Source organism: Marmota marmota, unplaced genomic scaffold (assembly GCF_001458135.2).
Source record: "Marmota marmota marmota unplaced genomic scaffold, marMar, whole genome shotgun sequence".
Taxonomy (NCBI): domain Eukaryota; kingdom Metazoa; phylum Chordata; class Mammalia; order Rodentia; family Sciuridae; genus Marmota; species Marmota marmota.
This window is the reverse complement of record NW_025999869.1, coordinates 22,733,685-22,751,290: the sequence shown is the minus strand read 5'-3', so window position 1 is coordinate 22,751,290 and position 17,606 is coordinate 22,733,685. Positions and strand designations below refer to the sequence as shown.

Genomic DNA, 17,606 nt, shown 5'->3' with positions numbered 1-17,606 from the left:
GTGTCCCAGAGATTTCGATTGTTGTATCTGTGTTCTCATTCACTTCTAAAAATTTTCTAATCTCCTCCTTACTGTCTTCTGTAACCCATTGTTCATTCAGTAGCATATTATTTAGTCTCCAGGTGTTGGAGTAGATTTTATTTTTTTATTCTACCATTGATTTTTAGTTTCATTCCATTATGATCGGACAGAATGCAGGGTAGAATCTCTACTTTTTTATATTTGCTAAGAGTTGGATGGAGTTAGAGAAGATAATGCTAAGTGCAGTTAGCTAATCCCCCCCAGAAAACAAATGCTGAATGTTTTCTTCGATATAATGAGGCTGATTCATAGTGGGATAGGGAGGGGAGTATGGGAGGAATAGACGAATTCTAGATAGGGCAGAGGGGTTGGAATGGAAGGGAGGGAGCATGGGATTTTTAATGGTGAAATGTGATGTTCATTATTATCCAGAATACAGGTATGAAGACACGAATTGGTGTGAATAAATTGTGTAAACAATGAAAAATTTTGCTCTGTATGTGTAATAAGAATTGTAATGCATTCTGCTGTCAGATATAAATAAATAAAGAAACTTTTAAAAAAATAAATAAAGGTATTGTGTCCATCTACAACTGAAAAAAAATTTTGAAAAATTTCTACATTTCTGTAGCAGCTCTTTTAAAACTTTTTTTTCCCAGGAAACAAAGGGAAATATTCTTAAAAATATTGTAAACACTTAAAAAAAACTTGATGTGAAAAATGCTGATTTTTTTTAGTTTAATTGTGAAGTTGAAATTAGAGGTCATTGATTTTAGTTGTAATCACCTCAGTTTCATCTTTTTTAAGTTATTGTAATAATTCTTGAAGTTTATTGAAAGTGTAATTTGCACTAACAGCATAAAGTAATTTTATTTTTGTTATTCTGACAGATATACTGAAAGAAGTAATATAAGCTGTTTTAAATGTGTAGACTAAAGATATGTTTTATGTGGTTGCAGCTGCTGCTCCTCTTCCTCCCTCACCTCCCCCCATATTGAGAAAATATTTTCATATCCAAAATGTGAGGGAAGCTGGGTACATAGCTCAGTTGGTAGAGTGCCTGCTTTGCGCGCACAAGGCCCTGGATTCAATCCCCAGCACCACACACCCACGCACATACACAAAAAGGAAACAATGTGAGGGGAAACCTTATTGGTGGACTGGGGTTATAGCTCAGTGGTAGAGCTCTTGCCTGGCATATGTGAGGCACTGGGTTCGATTTTCAGCACTGCATGTTAACTAAGTAAAATAAAGCTCCATTGACTACTTAAAAAATATTTGAAAAGAAAAGAAAACCTTGTTGGTAATGTAAACCAGANTTGTCACTTAGAAAATTACACTATTGAGATTACATATACTCATTTTTTCTTTTCTAATGTAGAACAGAAAATCCACTTAACAAAGAACAGGTTTTAAATAATGAATGGCTTATACTTGCACATTCTTAATTGAAACTCAAGGAAAGTTGGTCCTTGTGCTATTGTTTATTTTCTTTAAATTTCTAATTAGTCAGTCAATCAGGTGCTTGTTGAGCATCCATAATAAGTGAAGCACTCTGCTAGGCCATAGGGGAATTAGTTTCTGCCTCAATGAACTTACAGTTAGTGGGGGTCAGAAAAGTAATACAATAATTGTAATATTCTGTAGTGAATTCTTAGACAAGACAAAGAGCAGAATGTAATGAACATTTTGAGAAGCACCTCACTCAATCCTGGAGAGTCATGGAGGTCTTCCTTGAGGACATGAGACCTAAGCTCACATTTAGCCAGACAGCCGGGGAAAGATATTTTCTAGGAAGAACGCAATGTGTATCTAAACCTAGGGAAGAGATCATAGAGTATGCAAAAAATGTGACTGTCAGTAAGACCCCTTTCTGTTCTTGTGCTAAATGCAGTAAGATATTATTCTTTTCATAGTTGCAGGTGAATACTGTAGTCATAAAACTGACTTTTTAAATAAATTTTATTTGGCAAATGTAGATAACATTTTTGTCCTTTTTTGAGTCTTTACAAACTGTTTTACATTAGAAAGCAGAAACATATTTCTGTTATTATGTATGGGCTTGTTAGGAAATAGGCAAGAAATTGTTTACATAAACTATGACTCAGAGGAAGACCATCCTTTTTCCAAAAAGGGAAGACAACTTGAATTCTATTTAAGTTAAAAGTTTCCATCCATATCTGTTAGTCTGCTTTTGTGCTACCTTACCTTACCTTTTTCCCATGACGCATTGTGGCTTCTCTAACAGCCCTCTTTCATGTGTATTTTACATTTTTGCCGTGTAGGTCTTTCACAGTTCTGCAGCCCCAGGCGGGCATTCTCTGAGCAGGGTCCGCTCCGCCTGATCAGGAGCGCCTCTTTCTTTGCAGGTTTGCCATGTGCTGTGTGGGTAGACTAGTTGTTGTGCCCTAGAGGCTAGAATCTGTAGTTAAGCTGTGGAAACAAGAGGGTAGGTGAATGCAATTGGGAAGGTTGTGGTTAAGAAACCATTACTTATGAACTATAAGAGCTTAATTACTTTCTACTGAATATGTTCCTAAAGGTTCCACAAAATAATCAGTACAATTATATTTTTATGAAATTTCAGCTTGTTATTTCTTTTCCCATTATGTCATACTGGTTTTAACTTAAGAATCCTAAACAAAATTGAGTATGAACATTATTTCTTTTACTGCGACTTAGAATTTTAAATTTGACACTGTCTTGTTTCCATGGCTAAGTAGCTTTTGTATGGTAGTTCACCAATTGCAGAAAAGTATCCTCTGATTATTATTGTAAAATTTCTGATCTATATTTTTCCATAAAAGCAATTTTTCTTGGAGCTAAGATTTAGATGAACAAGCACCATTTTAATGCTCTGTAAAAGGAATATCTGAGTATAGTCATTTGTATCATTAAATTGATCATTATATGTGTGTGGTCATGATTTTATATTTATAGGAATCTAGTCCTATTCTATATTTTCACACATTTCACACACCGTGACCTGGCATTGTAACCTTCTGGTAGAAATTATTAGAATGGAGCACATTTATTGGTTATTGTTCTCAGATTGGTATTCATTTAGCCCTTCTTTTTAAATTACTATTTTTTTTTTCTTTTGTGGGGGGGGGGAAGGGAGGTTCCGGGGGTTGAACTCAGGGACACTCAACCACTAAGCCACATCCCTAGCCCTATTTTGTATTTTATTAGAGACAGGGTCTCACTGAGTTGTTTAGCAACTCGCTAAATTGCTGAGGCTAGCTTTGAACTCACAGTCCTCCTGCCTCAGCCTTCTGAGCTGCTGGGATTACAGGAGTGTGCCACCGCACCAAGCTTAAATTAACTGTTTCTTTTTCCTGTAAATATTAGATGTGAACAGTACATCTTTATCATAGAAAATTTTAAAAATATGAAAAATAGGCCAAAAAATGTGCATTAACCATCTTGTCAGTTAAACAACCACTTTTTTGTGTTTATGGTGCTAGCAGTTGAACCCTGGAATTTACCCGTGTAAGCGGGCACTCTACCACTGAGCTGCAGCCCTAGACCCCCACCTTTTATAAACAAAATTGGTATACATTCAAACAAATTCCTCAAACTTTTTTATTATAAAATTTTTATTTTTGTTATGTGTCTATTTAAACGTTGATATAGTCAGAATTAGTGAAGTATACCATGAGATACCAATCACAGAGACACAGCAATCAGCATTCATACTGTCCTGTACTTTGCTTTTTTTTCATATAGTAGTATATTGTAATATCTCTCTGTTACTGAATATGCTTCTAGAATATTGATTTTAGTTACCCCTAACTTCTTTAGATATTATTATATCATAGATTATTCAGTGTCAAATCTTACAGATCTCAAAGCTTGTTCAACTGAGTAATGGCTCTTGGTGTTGGGTTGGTGCCATGCTACTGAAAAAAATAAAGGAATGCAATGAGATGAGCATGATTTAGTTTGCTGTTTAAAAGGAGCAACATCCACCTGAGTAAGAATATATTCTATAACTGACAATTTTGTCTTGATTTGCAGTTCATAGTAACCCAATGGACATGCCTGGAAGAGAGCTAAATGAGGACAGAGACAGTGGCATAGCACGCTCTGGTAATGTCAGGTTCTTGTACTAATTTCATTTTTTATGAGATTGCTGTTAGCTGGCATTGATTTTTTTTTAATCCCTGTTTTTATCATCTAATTCTGTGTGTACAGTTGTTCATATTGATACTTGACATACAAGAGGATTGTGGCAAGAGCAAAGAGATACCTCTAAAATTCAACCTTTTTCATGTTTATGGTTAAGTGTGCCTGGTAGAAAATGGCTTAGCTACTACAAGAAAGAAAAATACTGCTCAGGAGAATACTTAGAAACCATAATAGAAAACAAAACAAACAAACAAAAAAAAACCCAAAAACTACACAGTAGTTTATATCTGCTTGCTGCTAACTAGAGTTTAAATTTTTAGATTGTCTTTTGCCCAGAAAAGCTTAGGCATTAAGAACCAGTGTTATACATACATTTTTCTTTAAAGTATGAAACTTTTCCAAAATCTGTATTGTCTAGCAGACATTTAGTAAAACATGCTGGATATTGGGAGGTAGCAGGAGGCAAAGCCCAGATTCTGCTCTTAAGGAGCATAGAAGTGCAGAGTCTACTGGAAGAACAGGAAAATCTTCTGTCATTAATTCATCGTATGGTGTGTTAAGTGATAGACCTGTGCAAAGAAGTTCAATGAATGGATACTTCTGTTAGCCTGGTTAAGGGGCAGGATGCCAGCAGTGCTTTTCAGAGATATAATGCTTGAGTTATATCTTGAGAAATAAATAGCCAGGCAAAAGGCATAGAAAAAGGTATTTTAGGTAAAATAACTTATCATCTGGCGTGTACCTTTTTATAGAAGACATTAATACTTCCATGTTTTATGTTTGATTACCAATTTTCATTATGTGATTATAATAAAGATGGAAATCTAAAATATTGCCAAACAAAATAAGCCCTTATTGGCATACCTTAGATCTACTTGGGAGAAGGAGAAGATCTCTAGTCCAAGGAAAAGTAGAGGATTATAGCTCTCAATTTCTCAGGCAAGAAACTGGTCTTAGAAATTTCAGAGAAGGGGTTTGGGAAAGGAATTAGCCCTACAGTTGAGATTGCAACAGTTATAACTAGAGTAGGGTCTACTGGAATGTGTTGTCATCTTAAAATGCTCCAAAGACTAATCTGTAGGGTCAGCTGGTTTTTGTAGCATAGTAGGTATAATCATGACTCTTACTCAAACCTATCCATTCAAAAGTGATACATGAGTGCTCTTAAATTACCTCTATAAATGCCAGACACTTAACTTTCAAAATAAAGCTTTTGTTCTTGAAAACCATCTGTTGCATTGTTTGGAACAACATCAGATTTCCTTTAAGTACTTAAAAGGTTCAGCAAAGTTAGGGGACAGGTGGCATTTTCTTCTGTAGGGGGTGGGGCAGGGATGCCAAAAGGGGATTGTCTTAGACTCGTTCTAGTACATACAAAATTTGTCACCATGAATGATATATTTTCAGTGGAAAGTTTAGAGGAGAGGCTATTAAGGCAAAATGAAAAATTGAATCATTCTGCTCTTAAATTTGTTAAAAAGAAATTTGACATTATGTTTAGTTATTCTTGACTTATACTTTGTACTTGTTCTTCTGGCCTAACAGCATCTCTCAGCAGCTTGCTTATCACCCCATTTCCCTCCCCAAACTCCTCACTTACCCGAAGTTGTGCCAGCAGCTACCAGAGACGTTGGCGACGAAGCCAAACAACAAGTTTGGAAAATGGGGTATTTCCTAGATGGTAAGTTGAAATTTGAACAAGACTGAATAATATTTAAAGGGTTTTTGAAACCTGGACTTGTATTTTATATATTTTAAGTCTGGAACTAAAAACTTTTAAAATTATATCTTTTTTTATTGTGGTAAGTTATGAAAACAATATTCTGTTTTAATGATTTTAGATGTACAATTCAGTGGCATTAAGTACATTTACACCATCATCACTATCTAATTCTAACTTTTCCATCTTTTCAAATTGAAACTCAATAACTCCTCAATCCTCCCTCCTCTGCCCCTTGCACGCACTCTTCTATTTTCTGTCCACATGGATTTGGCTGCTTTTTGTACCTAATATAAGTACAATCATATGGTACCTGTCCTTTTATGTCTGATTTATTTTACATAGTAAAAATATCTTCAGGGTTGATCCATGTTGTGTCATATATCAGAAACTTATTCATTTTTATGGCTAACTAACATTTAATGGAAGTACATTTTGTTTATCTATTATCTGTCAATGGACACTTAGATTGCTTTGGCCTGTTGTCAGTAGTGCAGCTCTGAATATGATATACAAAAATATCTGTTTGAGTCTTTGTCTTCAGTTCTTTGGGTATATACTCAGAATTGGAATGCTGGGTCAAATGGTAATTCTATTTTTAACTTTTGAATAACTGCCACACTGTTTATTACTGTGGCTTCACTATTTTACATCTCTACCAGCAATATAGACAGGTTCTAATTTTTCCATGTTCTCACCTGACACATTTCTGTTTTGTTTTTGTTTTTGGAGTTTGGTAATCAGACCAAGGTCTTTGCACATGCGCGCCAGGTGCTCTACCATTAAGCTACACTCCAGCCTCTTCTCCCTTTTTTTTTTTTAATAGACTTGCTAATAATGGATGCAAAGTGGTTTTTCATTGTAATTTTGATTTGCATTTCCCTATTGATTAGTGATATTGAGCATCTTTTCAAGTGCCTGTGGGCCATTTGTATATCTTCTTTGGAGAAGTGTCTCTTAAACTCCTTTGTCATTTTAAAATCAGATTTGTTTGTTTTGTCATTGAGTTGTAAGAGTTCTTTATATGTTTTGGATATTAATCCCTTGATAAATATATGATTTCCAAGAGTGGAGAATTTATATTTTTATTATATTTATGTTACATTTCATCAATATTTCATTCTGCTAATAATATCCTTTTATGCACAAGTTTTAGTATTTATGTAGTTCAGTTTAGCAATTTTTTTCTTTTGTTGCCCATGCTTTTTGTGTTACATCCAAGAAACTATTGCCAAATCCAGTGTCAAGAAATTTTATCCTTTGTGTTTTTTTCTGAGAGTTTTATGTTTAGCTCTTTGATTCATGTACTGTATGTTTTGATATTTCAGTTTTTCATATTTCTATTTTGGCAAGTTATTCATTCTCTAAAGATCTTTTTTTGATCTATGTTAAATACAGCTACAGATAATGAAACTTCTTGCTTCCTCATTTACTCACTCTCTTTATTCTGTCTTCTTTGATTTTGCTTCTGAAATTGAAAGGAGCACCAGTAGATCCTAGAACAGCAAATAGTTTATACCTGACTCTCATAAATTCCTTAAAATTCAGATATTTAGCTTAATTATGAATTGGATCATGTGCTTCTTTAGGGACATCTAATTGGACAAAAATATTTCCAGCCTGAAACTATAGTAAAACTTCTTATCAAAACTTAAGCATGAAAGGATAGCCAATGTATTTCTCAAGAGACATAAAATTTATATGAAATTTTAGATTTATTTGATAAAAAATTCAGAAGATCTTTAATTTGCCTGCATTTAATTATCAAGAAGATTGAGTTGCAAATTTAGTTACTTTTTTAAATTAAAAAATTTATTTTTAAGGTCTATAGAAGAAAGCTTTAATCTGTCAGATGAAAGCTGTGGCCCTAACCCAGGAATTGTGAGGAAAAAGAAGATTGCAATTGGGGTAATCTTTTCGTTATCCAAAGATGAAGATGAAAATAACAAATTTAATGAATTCTTTTTTTCACATTTTCCTCTCTTTGAAAGCCACATGAACAAATTAAAGAGTGCAATAGAACAGGTAAGTAGTTCTTTATATCTGACAAAATATTTATTTTTATCATTTATTATTCTGATTAATCATTTGGCAAAAAAATTAAAAGCCACTTTGCAGATGCCTTACAAAATACTCTTGAAGATGGAAATAAGATAACAACCTTTTTGAAGAAGCTTACTGTCTAATAGAAGGTCTATTCTATTATTCCTTTAGAAACTAAATTTTTGAGGACCTATAATGTAGCAGAACTATTCTAGTAACTGAAGAAAACTTGTAAAGAAAGCACCACTCCTGACCTCATGGGATAGCAAAATAAATGAATATGGTTTTTGTAGATGGTAGTAATTGCTGTAAAGAAAAGAAGAAAATAAGGCATGTAAGAGAAAGGTACATAAGGCATGTTCTAAGGAAGAATCACCAACTCTTATAGGCAAGTCAAGAAGTCCACTCATAAAATGAAATAATAGATATGGGGAATATGAAATAGGAGATATGGGGAGTATGAACTAGAGTGGTCAGGGAGAATATGTTTGAAGCAGGAGCAAAGACCCTTTGGCAGGAGTGATTGTGATGCTTAACCAGCATTAAGGATGCCAAAGTGGGTTAAAATAGGACCAGATCATGTAGGGCTTTATAGGATTCCACTGAAAGAGTATTGGCATTTACTAAAAAGGATGGGAGAACACTGGAGTAGAGAAATGACATTATTTACAAGATCATTCTTACTGCTGGTGGAGAACAGGTTTCCAGGAACAAAGGTGGATGTTGTGGGAGTAGTTAGGAGGCCATTGCAACAATCTGAGTGAGAGATGATGAACACTGAAACCAATTTAGTAATGGAATTGGTGAGAAGTGGTTATATTCTGAATGTATTGAAAATAGAGCCGATATGATTAGCTGATGGATGAAATTAAAATGTGAGAGAAAGAGCAGTATACCACTTACGGTAATTTTGAAATACTATTTGAATTGAAAAGTTGGGATTTAATAGGTTAAAGGTTACTTTTTTAGTGTTTTCATGTTTTAGTGCTTTGACCATTCTATAACCTGAAGTGTACACTGTTAATACTTATAGTTGTCTGAATATTTCTTCATGTTTAATATCTCACTTTTTAAATTAAGGGTAAAAGATAAAACTAAGTGTATTTGTATAAATAAATGGGACTTTAAAAGTTCTATAGTAGTTTAGTGATAGGATTTAGTGAACTATAAATCATCCAAAAATGTTATCATCTAGGTTCAGTTTTCAAATTATGCACTTTTTTTAAAAATTAAAAGCTGTGAATTATCTGAGTTCTTAAGCAGTACCTCTTTTTGAGATCTGTAATGTAATTTTTAAATGTGATATGATTGCCTGGTACTGTGGCATATGCCTATAATCCCAGTAGCTTGGGAGGCTAAAGAGGGGGGATCGCAAGTTCAAAGCCAGCCTCAGCAAAAAGCAGGGTGCTAAGCAACTCAGTGAGACCCTCTGCCTAAAAAAAAAAAAATACAAAATAGGGCTGGGAATGTGGCTCAGTGAGTGAGTGCCACTGAGTTCAATCCCCAATATCCAAAGGGAAAAAAAAAATGATAAGATTAAAGAAGACGACTTAATTCTAGTATAAGAATATTTACTTCTTTATAAATTGTGAGTTTCTTAACTGTCTGAAGAAACAAACTTACTTTCATCCTATGAAACTTGATCTCTGGCCTGAAGTCATTTAACCTTCTAAATTGAAAAAAAAATGAAGTAAATTTGTAATTACATAAATAATGCAGAATTAAATTCTCTTTGAAAAAGTAAAAACTTGCGAAGTTTTTTTTAACTCCGTATCCTAATCTGCATCTCAAGCTTTCCAACTTAAGCTGATTGTGTCTTTTAAGATAGCAAATATTTCTAATAACTTTAGATATATTTCAGGAGAAATTTTACATTTCTGATATTTAAAAAAGCATTAACAGAAGCTGTGAAATTATCTGTGAAATGCAAGAATTAAATCTTGAGCTACTATTAATCAGTTATCATTAAGTCTTATTTTGTTTAGGAAAAAACATTGTTCTTCTGTAACCCAGAGATTGTGGACATCAGTTTTCTTTGTGTGTTGATATTCTGCAGTTTGATAATTAAAATAAGAGATCTAGGGAGCTGGGGTTGTGGCTCAGTGGTAGAGTGCTTGCCTAGCATTCATGAGGCACTGGGTTTGATCCTCAACACCACCTAGAAATAAAAAATAAAGATATTATGTCCACCTAAAACTAAAAGATAATTATTAAAAATATTTTAAAAGAGTTCTAACAGTTGAAAATTTTGAATTTTGACATAATAATTAATAACTAAAGGTACAAAAGAAAAAGCTATTATAAATGGGTTTATCTTTTTTATTTCTTTCTAGGTTGAAATGTTGGTAGAGTGTTGTATAAATACATGACTTTTTCTGTCCTTTTTTTCCATGTTTTGACCACGATTGGCATAAGATCTAACTATGTAATGATTGTTTTCAAGGCTATGAAAATGAGCCGGAGATCAGCTGATGCCAGTCAGAGAAGTTTGGCATATAATCGGATAGTTGATGCCCTGAATGAATTCAGGTATATATTTCCCAGTTTTAATAATACAGAACTGTTTCATAGTATACCCAAGAAGATATTTCTTTTCCTAATTTGTTCTAATAGAATTTAGTTTTTAAAATGTTTTTTTATCCCATAGTTAAAGGAGGGTGGTTGGGATCAAAGCACGTTTTGTAGTCTTCAGTGGTACAGTTTTTAGTACTGGACTATTTGACAAAGTATGTATGACCGGAAAATGCATTGTTTTAAGCAAAGTATGCTTTGTTCTGTAACTAGTGATAGTAATCAAATGTTCTTTGATATAAATTTTCCATGAATACAAGTATATATGGATATAAGCAGAATGAATTTTATGTTCTGTTGCTTGGTCTTTTCTCTAGATATGGCACAGTGACTAGGATTTCTTCTGATATATTTTCTGGCTCAGTTAAATTGTACCTGAAGCTCCAACATGGGGCTGCATATATGTGGCAAGCAAAAATATTACAAATGAGCTTTAAGTTCAGAATCACAATAAATGATTGTATGTCTCAACATGAAGAAATTAATTTTAAGTCTACTTCATCATCTCAGTCTTATTTTCTTTAGACTGGAGAGAGAGAGTATAGTACAGAGAGTAAGAGCTTAGGCTTTAGAATTGACTGACTTGTGTTCTCACACTGGCTCTGCCATTTACTACCTTCAGTGACCTGGGGCAACTCCACTAACATGTTCAACTCCTATTTAAAAAAAAAAGAAAAGTTTAAAATAGGCAAATTCAATTAATGGTCTAGTAGATTGTTTTAAATATTAAACAACATGCATTTTACTGACACCACTGAGAAAGGCATTAGTGGCACCACTTTTTTCTCTGGTAAACATAACCTACAGCATTGCTTCCCTAACTATAATTATTCACATCATACTTTCATAATTTTCCCAAGTCTATTTATCATCTATCATTTTAATTTAATGTTTCTCTTTAAGTTGTCCCTCTTTTATACCTAGGTAAATTTATTTTAAATGAAACTTTATTACTCTAAATGGATAATCAATATCCTTTGCCGTAAACTAACTATAAAATGAACTACTAAAGTAAATTCAAGCCAGGCATGGTGGCACACACCTGTAATTAATTCCAGCAGCCCAAGAGGCTGACGCAGGAGGATCACAAGTTCCAAAGCAGTCCTCAGCAATAGTGAGGCGCTAAGCAACTCAGTGAGACCCTGTCTCTAAATAAAATACAAAATAGGGCTGGAGTTGTCTAGTGCCCCTGAATTCAATCCCTAATACCAAAAAAAAAGTAAATTCATAATAACTAAAATTGAAAATGTGTTCCATACCACAGAGGGTTTGTAATCCATTTACCTCATTTTCAAAGAAACTGATCACATATTTTTGTTGTTGTTGACAATTGTGGAGTCCCTTATTGGGGCAGGGACTTTCTGGATTGTTAAGTGGCCTATCACATATTAAAATAAGAGGCTGTTTTTACTTGTGACACTGCTGTATTGCTGTGTTGAAAGTGTGTAGGCATGCCATATATATAACTCTTTTTTTTCTAAATGGAGGTGAACAAGGAGTGGTGGGTTTAAATGGAAAAAGTTTTCTTTATGGGTATTGTGTAATAATCAATTATTAAACTCCATTATTGAAGAGAAAATTGTCTAATCATTGTTTAATTCACCATAATTTGGGGGATAAAAGACATTTAAAGGAAAGTTTAATAAATCTTGATTTTCTGTATAGTAACTTAAGTGGTCAGGAGAAATGTAGAAAAACACATAGAATTTGATTGCAAGCCCTATTATTTATGTTTGGTTTTGGAAGGAAATAATTTGCATAGACAAAAACTATATTAGAGCACTGGGGTTGTGGCTCAGTGGGTGGAGCACTTGCCTAGCACCTGTGAGGCACTGGGTTCCATCCTTAGCACCACATAAAAATAAATACATAAAATAAAGTTATTTTAAAAAATCATATTAGAGATGATATTTCTGTTCTTCTACCACTAAGCTACATCCCTAACCCTTTTACATATATATCAATTTTATTCTAACATCATCATTTTAGGCTTTTTTTTTTCCTGGTATTGAGGATTGAACCCATGGGTGTTTTACCATTGAGCTGTATCCCCAAGCTCTTTTAATCTTTAATTTTGAGACAGGGTCTCACTAAGTTGCTCATTGACATTTTGCTGAGGCTAGTCTTGGCAATTCTTCTGCTCAGCCCAATTTTTATGATTTTATTTAAATTATTTAGTTACTTCATTTGCACTGGAATTATCATGTTTTCAACCATTCTTTTTGCTTATTTGCCTAAAACAATCCTTTTTAGAAATTTTTGAATATTACATTTTGTAATATTACCCAGTATTGAAATTTTGCCCTTGCACTGGGAGCTCAGTTAAGCATTCTTTTTTTAAAAAAAAATATTTTTAATTTTTTATCTTTATGTGGTGCTGAAGATTCAACCTAGGACCTAATGTGTGAGAGGCAAGTGCTCTACCGCTGAGCTACAATCCTAGCCCTTTCCCCCTTTTTTAAATTTAAATTTAAATTAATTTATTTTAGCATTCTTAACTATATTTAAAAAAAATACCTTATAAGCTCTTTGATTTTTAATAAAAGGCTTACCTATAAGTTCTTTAATTTTATATAGGCAGTCCTCATTATTTGTGGACTTTGTATTCAAGAATTTACTATGCAGTAACATTTATTTATTATCCCCAAAGTGTACTAGAAGTGGTTTTGAGGTAATCTGTGGATATACACAGAGAAGTAATGGATTTTGAGACACCTAATAAACATTTTCCTGGATCAGGTTAAATAGGTGATTCTCCACCTTCTATTTCAATATTTTTACTGTAAACAAATGTCCCTTTTGATATTTACTTAGCACTATGTTTCTTGTTTTTCATTCTTTGTGCTTTTTAAAAAAATTTTTTTTAGTTGTAGATGGACACAATATCTTTATTTTTATTTATTTATCTTTTTTATATGGTGCTGAGGGTTGAACCCAGGGTGTCAAGCATGGGAGGCAAGCGCTCTACCACTGAGCTACAACCCCAGACTATTTTTATGCTTTTTGATAGTGATTTTAAGGTTAAAAACATAATGCTGAAATGCTATCTAACATTGCTAAGCATAGGAATGGTGTGACGTACCTTAAGAGAAAAAAAATTTGTGTGTTAGGTAAGCTTCATTCAGGTATGAGTTAAGTGCTGTAGGCCATGAGCTCATCAACCAACAGCATATTATTAAATTTATTTTTCAGTTTTTGGTGGACACAACATCTTTATTTTATTTTTATGTGGTGCTGAGGATCGAACCCAGTGCCCTGCGCATGCGAGCACGTTACCGCTTGAGCCGCATCCCCAGCCCAGTATATATTAATATAAAATAAAGTATCTTTAAATGGATATATGCATGAAAACAAGATTTTAACTAGGCATGCCTGTAATCCCAGTGACTTGGGAGGCTGAGGTAGGAGGATTGCAAGTTCAAAGCCAGCTTCAGCAACTTAGCAAGGCCCTAAGCAACTTGGTGAGACTCAAAATAAAAAATAAAAAGGGCTAGAGATGTAGCTCAGTGTTAAGAGCTCCTGGGTTCAATCCCTAGTAACCCCCCCTAAAAAAAAATCCAAATGTTTTGTATTGATGGATTAATGAGATTATCTGACCACAGGAACCCAGCTAATCCTGTATTTTAACTAGGAGTATTGGTTCAATGTTAGTTTATTCAGTATTACATGGATTTTACAAAAAAGGTATTTCATTTTTTTAACCACAAAAGGTTTTTCAAACAACAAGGTTGGACCATACTATTTAAATAAAGTGATTATTAAATATGAACAATTACATAATTTGAGACCAGATGCTCAATACATTTTAGATAGTTGCAAACAGGAAGGAAATGATTCAGATAAATACAACAACCCTGAAACTTAGAGCAACAGGAAGCATATTTAGTTAATACTGTTGCCTGAAAAAAATTAACATTTTTACTTAGACTTTATGCATATCAAAGAAGACTAAATCATGTCTATAATTACTTTCTAAATAAAAGTCTTTTATTCTCTGGGCACTGAATGGGAAAAACAAGAGGACAGTTGCCTTAAAGTATTTGCCTTTCTTATCATTGAGGTATAGGGCTCAAAAATTATGATGGAAGAAACATTTAGAAGAAATTATTACTTATACATCATTAATGATAACATAGTGTTGTATATAGTAAGAAATAATATTGTGTAATTAATTTATTTGCATTCTTGGCACTTATTTTACTTAGGGTCACAGCATACATTTAACCCATAAAGCACCAAAACAAAGATCCTCAGTAGACTGTTATTCCAATGTTAGTGGACTGGCTCTGGCTGTAGACTTAGAGTAGACAGCACTATACTAAAGAAACTTACGGAAATTTCTTAAGTGATAATTTTCTTAAATAAATTTCTTAAGTTTATTTATACAGCTTTTTTTTTTAAATCAAAAAGTACATGCACATAGTTAAGAAACAAAAAAACCTATAAAATTTGAAAGTTCTAATAATGATAAATAAACTGTATTCTACCTTTGACATTCTCCCATTCTTACTTCCCAGAAACATTCTCTTTATTTGTGCTTACATTTTAATTTCACTTTGTTTAATTGATTAATGAATCACATAAAATTATCTATATTTATAGGGTACCATGTGATCTTTTGATACATGTATACATTGTGTAATGTCTTAAATCAGTATAAACATAGTATTTTCTTAAACATTTATCATTTCTTTATGAGGAAAATATTCAACATCTTTCCTTATATTTAAATATATATGTACACAGACTTGGGTGTAGTGGTACATGCCTGTAGTCACAGCTGTTTGGGAGGCTGAGACAGTAGGATTGTTTTGAGTCCAGGAGGTCAAGGTCAGCATAGGCAACATAGTGAAACTCCTCAAAATTTTAAAAATATACAGTACTTTATCAATAGTCACTCTACTCTGCAATAGCACACAATAACAGAACTTATTCTTCCTATCTAACTGTAATTTAGTACCCATTTATCAACCTTTTCCATCCTCCTCACCCCTACTTTCCCCAGCTTCTAGTAATCACTCTTCTACTCTGAACGTATGTGAAATCATTGTTTATAAAATTCACATGTAATTGAGATCATGTACGTGGTTCTTGTCATTCTGTGCCTGGCTTATTTCACTTAACATAATGATCTCCAGTTTTGTCCATGTTGTTACAGATGTCCGGATTTCATCCTTTTTATGTCTGAATAGTATTCCTTTTTGTGTATGTAGCAGAAATATTCTCTTTTAACTCTCAGTTATTCTATTATCTATCTCTGTATTATTAAATAGTATATTTTATGATATTTCTTGATTTATCAATTTTAGATCATTTTATTTTCTGCCATAATACATGGATTCATATTACCCCTTAGTCCTTTATCTTCTTGTAAGTTAAGCGCTATTCTTCCACTTTTGTAAGTTTTCTGGGTTGTTATTTTTTTTTTTTAAATCACTTATTTTCTTCTAATTTTTCTGTCTGAACTTTTTTGGATTGCTCTTTTATTCCTCTTTAATATTTTTCTACTCATTTTCTGAATGTATTATTTTTATATTTGTTTTTCTGTCCCTTTTATGGTTTTTAATTAAACTTTAGTGCTTATTTTTAATTAAACTTTGTGCTTATTTTCAGGTAATCTTTTTCTGTGGAAAAAGATTTTTTTTTTCATTATTTCTGTTTCCTCCAGAGTCATTTTATATGTGAGAGTATATATGCATGCTTGCTTTCTTTTTTTGCCTCTGTTTCCTTGCAAGCTTTCTTTAAATATCAGTGTTGTTTGATTGTTCGGTCATGTTTTGTGAGTGGGATACTAGACAGTATTTGGGAGTTCTGTGTAAAATAGACTTTGGAGTGGAGACCTTCACTTTAGGAGATTGTTTCTTAAACTCCATGAAGGAACATATTTTTTTCCTAATCTTTCCCTGTCCCAGAATGAAATTTTGGTACCAAAAAATACACGTTCTATTGGCTGGGCTTGTGGCTTAGTAGTAGAGCACTTGCCTAGCACATGTGAGGCACTGGGTTCAATTCTCAGTACCACATAATAAATAAATAAATAAATAAATAAATAAATAAATAAAGGCATCATTGTTATCTACAATTAAAAAAATTATTAAAAAATGCTCTATTTCTGTTTATACTCACAAAATTCAAATATCAGGAAGTTTTTCAGAGAGATCATTCCACTGGACTATTGCTATATTTGCTTCCCTATCTGTAGTCATTCTGTAGGTAAATGAAATGGAGGTACAGGTCACCAACCATTTACACACCTTGAATTAAACTCTTCATTTTCAGTTAATCTGTCTTAACTCTTGGCCTCTCCTTCACCTGCATTTGTGAGTCCTGATCCCCTTTTTGTCTTAGTGGGAAAAAATAAGCTACTCCTTGCCCATTCTCCTTCTGTGAGACTGTAATCTATAGCTCCCTCCACTTTGCTACTTTATTCACCATTCCAATGTGTTTTGTTATTTTTAATTTTCTCTAATGAAAATTTTCTTTTAATGTTATTTGCTATAGTGGTTTATCTGCTTTTAAATCCTTAATTAGTGTTCATTTGGAGCCTTGGAACTGAAAGAGCATAATTATTTGCAGTTTTCTCTCCTATTTGATTAAGATAAGCATTTTATATATTCCTAGTTTGTATTCTATTCATTTTTCTCTATGAAATACCTCAAATTCTTATTTTATAAAAATCCTATTTAATCTTATTTAAAGTACCTTTAGGCTAAGCACAGTGGTACATGTATGTAATCCCAGTGGCGCAGGAGGCTGAGGCAGGAGGATTGTGGGTTCAAAGCCGGCCTCAGCAACTAAGAGAGGCCCTAAGCAACTTAGCAAGACCCTGTCTCTAAATAAAATATAAAAAGGGGTTGGAAATGTGGTTCAGTGGTTAAGCACCCCTGAGTACCAAATCCTGGTACCAAAAAAAATCCTTTAATTTTTATTTAAGTTCTTAGTGATGATTTTATGCCCTGCCAAGAACTTACTAGTTTATATTTGTTATTTCTGTCCATTGTAATATAATGTTCATATTAGTGAAAGGTTCAATAAAACTTGTATAGGCAAATAGGAATTCGTTCGTTCCTTCCTTCCTTCCTTCCTTTCTTTTCTTTTTTTTTTTTTTTTTTTTTTTTTT

At 33.1% G+C, this 17,606-nt stretch overlaps 1 protein-coding gene and 1 long non-coding RNA gene across 2 annotated transcripts in view; one reads left to right on the top strand and one right to left on the bottom strand.

Annotated features, from left to right (window-relative positions):
- Positions 1-1,373: 1,373 nt before the first annotated feature.
- The window catches only part of Fnip1 (folliculin interacting protein 1), a 35,447-nt gene continuing 19,214 nt past the window's right edge, over positions 1,374-17,606 (top strand). The window contains 5 exon segments of the mRNA XM_015492578.2: positions 1,374-2,390; positions 4,042-4,113; positions 5,698-5,833; positions 7,696-7,897; positions 10,359-10,444. Coding sequence (XP_015348064.2) covers positions 2,279-2,390; positions 4,042-4,113; positions 5,698-5,833; positions 7,696-7,897; positions 10,359-10,444 — 608 coding nt within the window. The 5' untranslated portion in view covers positions 1,374-2,278.
- Positions 12,902-17,606, bottom strand: part of LOC125610671 — a 13,673-nt gene continuing 8,968 nt past the window's right edge. The window contains exon 3 of the long non-coding RNA XR_007340665.1: positions 12,902-12,912. This is a non-coding gene — a long non-coding RNA (uncharacterized LOC125610671). The remainder of the gene's footprint in view (positions 12,913-17,606) is intronic.